Genomic DNA, 8670 nt, shown 5'->3' on the forward strand with positions numbered 1-8670 from the left:
AAATTATCTCCATATGTTGAATATACAAAATTTTTATATAAGAATTTAGTATCGTAATATTTATAAACGAAAATAGATTGCATAAATATATTATTTTTTATAAAAAAGCGCCAGAAAAAACAATGGAACATAAGAAGTATTTATTGATTCATTTGTTTATGAAATATAATAAATTGAAGTAATTAATAATTTAATTTTTAATTATCTATTTATTTTTTAAATTAGAAAGTATATATTAAAGGTTATAATCCTTAAGATGTTCTTTATGTTGTTGTAAATCCTTCAATTAGAACTTTACATGTTATATAAAATTAATGGGTCAGAGTATGGTGAATATAAGAAATTAATATTTATTTACTTTATAAAATATTTATTTTTATATTATTTGAAATGTTAAGAATATATAAACTTATTATTTACTTTTTTATATAAAAAATTTACAATTTATTTAATATTTTTTTTTTTATAAATTAGATTATTTTATTGCCAATTAAAATAAATTTTATTTTATTTTATTTTTAAAACAAAAAATTAATAAATTATTATTTAAAAAATTTTTGCTTGAAAATGTATATTTATCAACTTGAAAATAATAAATTTTATTAAAATCTTTAATTAATTAAATAAATTTTATTACATATAATAATATTTATATTACAATATATCTTTGTATATTAATTTATTAAAAATAAACAAGTAATAGTATTAATTTAAAACAAAATCTAAATATATGATAGTTTATTCGGCTTCTAAAAATTAACAAATAAATTTTATTAATTTACTAATCTAAATTAAAGATTTTTAACATTAATAAACAAATTTTTATATATAAAATATATAATTATATTATCCTATATATTATTTTTAATAAAAATAATTTTATTATAAAAATTAATTTAAAATTTTTCAATAAGATAAAAGTATACAATAAAACTAGATAATATTTAAACATAAAAAGATATTAAAAAATATAAATTAATCCAAAAAAATAAATAAATTAGCAACCCGAAAATAATAGCCCAAATTTCATTTCAAAGTTAATTCATTATTTTTATTTAAACTTTTTCTATATTTTACAAAATAACCCAATATTAAATATTTTCTGACATAATTATCAATAAATCTTAAATAAATTACATTTTAATATTTCTTATAGGCATATATCTAAAAAATAAGCACTATATCCTATTAAATAAAAGTTCAAGCAATTCATATATAAATAATCTAACATCTAAATCAGCAAATATAATACATTTATATCCGTTCTCACGAATAAAAATTATCCTTTTTTAATAAAAATATTATTTATAGGGCAGTTAAACCTCTAAATATAGTATTTTTAAATAATAGATATTTTATAATGCAGTCTAAAAAATATTAATAATTTATTTCTAAATATCTTTTGATTGTTTATCTATTTATATTCTTAATATTAAATAAAAAAAATATCCATCCTATATTATAAAGTCTTATTCCCCAATATAAAATTTAGCAAGTAAAATATATAAATCAAAGTTTTAACTCAAATTATTCTTAATTAAATAATAAATAGGAACTTCATTTTATTTTATCTCATATTAAATATTTAATCAAATAATTTATATATTATTTATATAAAACCAAGTTCAAAATATAATTGATGAACAAAAATATATATAATTTAAAAGAAATTATTTATATAATTTATTTAATTAAAAATAAAGTTAAAATTATTATTAAGTTTTATTGTAAAATCTAATAACATCACTACCGCTCTATTATTTTCTTAAAAAAAAAATTAAATACCTCCATTTTAATTTAAATTATTAATTTTCAATATTTATTAAAAGTAATACTTTTGCTATTAATAGTTATCTTTTTTAAAATATTCAAAGTTTAAAAATCATTATATAATTTGCTTTTTTTCAAAATTAAATATATAAAAATTTAAAAATAAATGTATTTATTTTAAAAATAATTGATACAATTTTTTTTTTTAAATGAAGTAAAAAATAACTAATAGAAAATTATTTATTAATAAAAATAAATATAATAATTCAATAGTTGTATAAAGTAAAAAACACATTTTATAATAATAATATATATAAAAAAAAACATTTAAAAAAAATTAATAAATATAATAGAATAACACTAAATATAGGATATTATTAAATATATTATATTTAGAGACAAAAAATATATAAAGAAATTTTAGTAAAAATAAATAAAAAATATAATATTATTGAAAAGTAAATTATATATGTGAAAATATATCAACAAATAAAATGTTTTAAATTAAATTAGAAATACTATATACAAATTATTGTTAATCTAAACTTAGTTAAAAAATTTTAAATTATATAGAATGATAATAAAATAAAATTAAATATTTAATAAATAGATTATTATAAATATTTTTAAATTAATTTATATAAATTCAAAAAAAATAATTACCCTTAATTAAAATATTATAAAATTAATTCTTTTAATTTTATAAATATATAAATCTATATAAAGTATTTATAATAAAAATTAATTAAAATATATTTTAAAAAATATAATTTTAAAATAAATAAATATAAATATAATATATTATTAAATGAAAAATTTTAAGGGAATATTAAAATAAAAATATTCTAATAAAAAATAAAAAAAAATTACTTTAATAGAATATTTTATAAAAATTTATAAATATATATATATAAATATATATATATATATATATATATGTTTTTATATTTTTATTTAATTATTATAAAAACAAAAATGTTTAGCATAAATATAAAATCAAATAAAAATAATAAAAAAATAAATTCACAAGAATCTAAATATTTAAATGATTAAAAATTTAAATAATAAAAGAAATGTAAGTATTTCTTTAATTAAGGTTTTTGTAAATATGGTAATGATTGTATTTTTACTCATGAAATTTATTCTTCTCATATAAATTCTAAATAAAAAAATTAATAAAAAATAATTTAAAAATTAGATAACATTTCAGAATTAATTTTTTTTTAAAAAGTTCTATTATTAATTATAAATAATACAATTTTTAAAGTCATATTTTCAAATATGTTGAAGAAGAAATCTAAAAAACTAATATTTTTAGTGAAAAAGAATTAAAATAATTAAATATAACACTAGAAATACCAGAGATAGGAAATAAAAATAATTTCAATATGATTTTTGTGAGAAACGCTTTATCAGAAATTAATTATATTTAAGAAAAAATCAAATAAAAATATGAAGATGTTGATATTTTCAATCATTTTATGTATAAATTTTTTGAAAAAAACAGTTTAAATTTAGATAGTCCATTACATATCTTTGGAATTAAATAATGTCAAAATTAATAGATGAAAAACAATAAAATTAATTATTCTTTTGTGTTTGTTTCTCCTTTAAGAAGATGTATTTAGACTTGTATTGAATTATTTAAAAGTCATCCTAATAAAGAAAATATAATTTTTTTGTTTACCAATATATAGCTGAGCAAATAAAAAATGATTCTGATGTATTCCTTAAAGAAGAATTTGAAAAATTAATAGAATTTTCAGAAAAATATTATAAAATTAAATTTGATGTTGAAACTTTTTATAATGAAAATTGGCAATAGAAGATTTTTTATGAAAATTATAAAATCTAGTTTCCATTTGGAAAATAAGAAGAAGTTTTTTAAAAAATAAACGGTGAAATTTTTCCTTTTTCTTTTGAAAAATATGAGCTATTTTTATTAAGAATTAAAATGGCGTATGAATAAATAAAATATTTTAAAAGAAATAATAGTTAAATTTTAGGGATATTTACTCATTTTTAAGTTATTAAAATATTTCTTGGTATTATTAATTACAAAATTCAAGATTTTAAAAATTTAGGTTATTTTTATTATAAGAATAATTGAATTAATAATAAAAAAATAAATTAAATTTAATAAAAATATATAATATTTTATTTTTTAATTTAAAATATAATTTATCAATAATATTTCAATTTATAATTATTAAATTTTTATTAAAAAATAATATTAATAAAAAAAACTGAATATAATTAAAAATATAAAACATTAAAAAAAAAAAAAAAAAAATCTATAATTTTAATAAAAAAAAAAAAAAAAACTAAATATAATTAAAAAAATAAATAAAAAAAAATTAAAAATCATAATTATAATAAAACAAAAAAAATGATATAATAAAATTACAGCAAAACAAATAATATATAAATAGAAAATTTATTAAATGAAGCAATTGAAGAAAATGAGATTGTAAAAAAATAAAAATTATTAAATACTTAAATAAAATAATTTGATAAAAAAATAAAAACAACAAAAAAAGCTTAGAAATAGAGTAACCGAACTTGAAGCATTATTAGTTGCAGCCTAAGAAGAAATCGAAAAAAGAGATAATGCAATAAAGGAAATACTTTAAAATTCAAGTATAAGTTAAGTTAGTATGAATTAAAGTGATTAATTTGATAGTTAATAAACATAAAGTAATGAAAAAGAAGCATAAATAAATAATTAAGAAAATTTTCAAATTTAAAATAATGAAGAGGAAAAAAGTATACAAAAATAAAAGCATATAATTTAATTTAATTATAATATAAATATATATAATTATTTTAAAATAAAAAATATTTTTTAAATAAAAATATAAAAAAGATCTCCTTAACTTTTTTAATATTAATAAAAGGATTAAGAAACATAAAAAATGAAAAAGATTTTTTTTTAATTTATTTTATTGAATAAAGAGTTTTTTTAAAAATATATATATATAAATATATATATATATATAAATCTTATATATAATCTATTTAAATAGTATTAATATAAAATATTTTTTTAATGTATATACATCTTTTAATATTATATATATATATAAAAAATATATAAAATTTAATGGTTTATTTTTAATTATTTTAATATAAATTGAACATGATTTTTATATTTTTTCTTAACTTTTTTTTATTTTTTAAAAAATGACTCAGATTTTTATAATAATTAAATTAATAATTTCATTATAATTTATATATTAATTTTTCCTAATAAAAAAAAATAAATATTTTGAATAAGATATACATTTATTATTTAATAATATTATTGTCTAATAACAAAAATAAAGGCAAATAAAATCAATAAAAAATTAAATACACAAAAATAAATCAAAATCCCCGAAATAAAAATATGGACGAGGAAAATTTATATGATGAGTTCGGTAATTATATCGGACCAGAAATAGACGAAAACGTAAAAAAAAAAACCTTATATACATATATACATATATATATATATATATATATATATATATATATATATATATATTTATATATATATATATATACATAAATATAATAAAGTACGAAAATATAATCGAATAAGAAGAAGATGAAGATTTTGATTAATTAAACAATATAAACGCAAAAATATAAGAAGAAGAAATACAAAAAAGGCACCAAAATTAAGATCGAATAGTAGCCTTACATGAAAATAAATAATACTATCCTGAAATGCATGAAATATACCCTGAAGCTGAAAATTTAGTCCACGAAGAAGATATATAAAAGATCGAAGAGCCTATTTTTGGCTCCTGTAACGACTAAAGAATTCGATTTGTGTGAAAATGAAATATATGAAACTACTTTTTCAACTTAGTATATGTGCAACCTTATGATGAATACTGAACTAATCAGAAACGTGGCTATTGTAGGCCATTTACATCACGGAAAAACTGGTTTAATGGACATATTCGCGAAATAGACTCACCCAAACAGATTCCTTGACCTAAATAGGGATTACAAATATACAGATGCTCGGAAAGATGAATAAGAGAGACTAATAAGTATAAAAAGTATGCCTATGAGTCTCGTATTACCAGATTTAAGGGAGAAAAATTATCTTTTGAACATTTTAGATACCCCTGGACATCCAAATTTTTCAGATGAAGTCTGCTGTGCATTAAGAATGTGCGACGGAATTGTTTTAGTAGTAGATGCAGTCGAAGGAGTCATGTTAGGAACTGAAAGAATAATTAAATATTGTGTGAAAGAAAGAATCTACATTACAGTACTTATTAATAAAATAGACAGACTTATAATGGAAATTAAATTACCACCAGCAGATGCTTACCTTAAAATTAAGCATACATTAGAAGAAATTAATTAAATTATAGCATCAGCAGCAATCGGTAGAGATGATAAAGATAATTTAAGAGTATGAATATATTTAATAATACATATATATATATATATATATTATTAGATCTCACCTTTATTAGGAAATGTGTGTTTTGGAAGTACTAAATATGGTTTTGTTTTTAGTATCTAATCTTATGCGGAAATGTATGGAAAAACATATGGCATAAAGAAAGATATTTTTTAAAAATTACTTTGGGGAAATTATTATTATAATCATTAAACGAGAAAATTTATGAATAAACCTTTGAAAGAATTTAATAAGAGAGTTTTTGTCGAATTTATATTAGAACCTATATATAAAATTGTATCTCATGTAGTTTCTAAAGAAAAAGATGGTTTAAAACCTATTTTATCTAAATTAGGTATTTTTTTAAAAAACTAAGATTATAAAATGGATATAAATCCTTTACTTAAACTTGTTTTTACTAAATTTTTCGGAAATACAGGGTAAATATATATATTTAAATTATATATATATATATATATATATATAAAGTTCTATAGTAAGTATGATAGTATAATATATACCGAGTGCCAAAGAAGGTACAAAAGAAAAAGTAGAATAAAATTATATAGGAAATAATAATAGTGAAATATGTAAAAAATAAAAGAATGTGATCCTAAAGGTCCTCTAGTAATAAATGTAGTAAAACAATATAATAAGTAAGACTGTATGTCTTTCGATGTATTAGGTCGTATAATTTCAGGTACATTATAAAAAGGATAAACTGTAAAAGTTTTAGGTGAAAGATATAATCTTGAAGACGAAGAAGATATGACTATAAAAGAAGTGCGTAAATTATACATTTTATAAGCCAGATATAAAATTGAGTTGAATAAAATAAGTGCAGGAAATTGGGTTTTGATAGAAGGCATAGACTAATCGATATAAAAATCCGCTACCATAGTAAATTCTGAGAAAGATAAAATCGAAATCTTCAAACCAATTAAACATAATACTACTCCAGTAATAAAAGTAGCCATAGAACCTTTAATACCTTCAGAACTTCCCAAAATGTTAGAAGGCTTAAGAAAAGTATCTAAATCTTATCCTTTATTAATCACTAGAGTAGAGGAATCTGGAGAACATATACTAATAGGAACCGGTGAATTATATATGGACTGTGTACTACATGACCTCAGAAGAATGTATTCAGATATCGAAATCAAAGTTTCAGATCCTTGTGTAAGTTTCTGTGAGACCATAGTGGATACTTCTGGTATTAAATGTTACGCAGACACCCCAAACAAAAAAAACAGGCTTACAATGGTCGCTTCACCTTTAGATAGAGGCTTGTCTGAGGATATTTAAAAAGAATTAATAACATTAGATATGGACAAAAAATTAATAAGTAAATTCTTCCAAGAGAAATATGACTGGGATATTCTCGCAGCACGAAATGTGTGGTCTTTTGGTCCCGAAAAATAAGGCGCTAATATACTTATAGATGATACTCTACCAAATGAAGTAGATAAAAATCTACTTTGGGAATGTAAAGAAAGCATAAAATAAGGTTTCTAATGGGCAACTAGAGAAGGTCCATTATGCGATGAACCAGTACGTAATGTTAAATTTAAATTAATAGAATGTAGTGTTGCGAATGATAAAATATATAGAGGAGGAGGTTAATTAATACCAACAGCAAGAAGGACTTGCTATAGTGCCTTTTTAATGGCTTAACCTAGATTAATGGAACCTCTTTTACATATAGAAATTTAATGTACAGCAGATGCAGTGGATGCTTGTTTGAATGTACTTATTAAAAGAAGAGGACATATTATTTAATAAGTTGCAAAAGCGGGAAGTCCTTTATATACTTTAAAGGCTGTTTTACCGGCTATTGATTCTTTTGGATTTGAAACTGATTTAAGAATTCATACAAGCGGTTAGGCTTTCTGTTTAAGTGTTTTTGATTCGTGGGAATTATTACCAGGAGATCCACTTGATAAAAATATTAAAGTAAAAATTCTAGAACCATCGTAACCATAAGAATTAGCAAGAGAATGTATGGTTAAAACTAGGTACAATTATTTATTTATATATATATAATTAATTAAAAATTAATTTTAATAGACGAAGAAAAGGATTAAATGAAAATGTTTCTATTGTAAAATTCTTTGATGATTAAGATCTTTTGGAAATATTAAAATAAGATAAGGATTATAAAGATTATATTTGAATATATTTTTTAGAATTAATAAATTTATTGTTTTTATTTATTATGTATTTATTTAAAAAATTATATATTTTTTTAAAATAAATAAAATTTTAAAAATTTTATTAAAATATAAATATAAAAAATATATATAAATTAATATATATATAAATATATATATAAATAAAAATATATATATTTATATATATATATATATAATATATATATATAAAGATTCATTTTTTATAATAAATTAACTTTTTTTTATATTTGTATCATGAATCTTATTTTTATAAAATTATATTTGAAACATTTTAATATATTTAAAATATATAATTATCTTTTT

At 17.6% G+C, this 8670-nt stretch overlaps 1 protein-coding gene across 1 annotated transcript, besides 12 other annotated features; it reads left to right on the forward strand. All coding sequences in view use genetic code 6, as the record gives it.

The window, feature by feature from the left end:
- Positions 1-622: 622 nt before the first annotated feature.
- Positions 623-664: a microsatellite.
- Positions 665-1325: 661 nt separating this feature from the next.
- Positions 1326-1357: a microsatellite.
- A 1160-nt stretch (positions 1358-2517) lies between these two features.
- Positions 2518-2548: a microsatellite.
- A 107-nt stretch (positions 2549-2655) lies between these two features.
- Positions 2656-2707: a microsatellite.
- Positions 2666-2708: a microsatellite.
- A 1333-nt stretch (positions 2709-4041) lies between these two features.
- Positions 4042-4132: a microsatellite.
- A 606-nt stretch (positions 4133-4738) lies between these two features.
- Positions 4739-4782: a microsatellite.
- A 372-nt stretch (positions 4783-5154) lies between these two features.
- Positions 5155-8348, forward strand: IMG5_029560 (hypothetical protein; the record flags this gene model as incomplete). The annotated part of the gene is made up of 6 exons (XM_004039214.1): positions 5155-5221; positions 5332-6184; positions 6233-6615; positions 6665-6675; positions 6780-8190; positions 8243-8348. Exons 1-6 carry the CDS (start codon positions 5178-5180, stop codon positions 8346-8348), a joined length of 2808 nt encoding a protein of 935 aa, XP_004039262.1. The 5' UTR covers positions 5155-5177.
- Positions 5238-5325: a microsatellite.
- Positions 6620-6661: a microsatellite.
- A 39-nt stretch (positions 8349-8387) lies between the features above and the next one.
- Positions 8388-8426: a microsatellite.
- Positions 8427-8452: 26 nt separating this feature from the next.
- Positions 8453-8557: a microsatellite.
- Positions 8470-8555: a microsatellite.
- Positions 8558-8670: the final 113 nt, after the last annotated feature.

The sequence above is a fragment of the Ichthyophthirius multifiliis genome, assembly GCF_000220395.1.
Source record: "Ichthyophthirius multifiliis unplaced genomic scaffold scaff_1120509249757, whole genome shotgun sequence".
Classification (NCBI taxonomy): Eukaryota; Ciliophora; class Oligohymenophorea; order Hymenostomatida; genus Ichthyophthirius; species Ichthyophthirius multifiliis.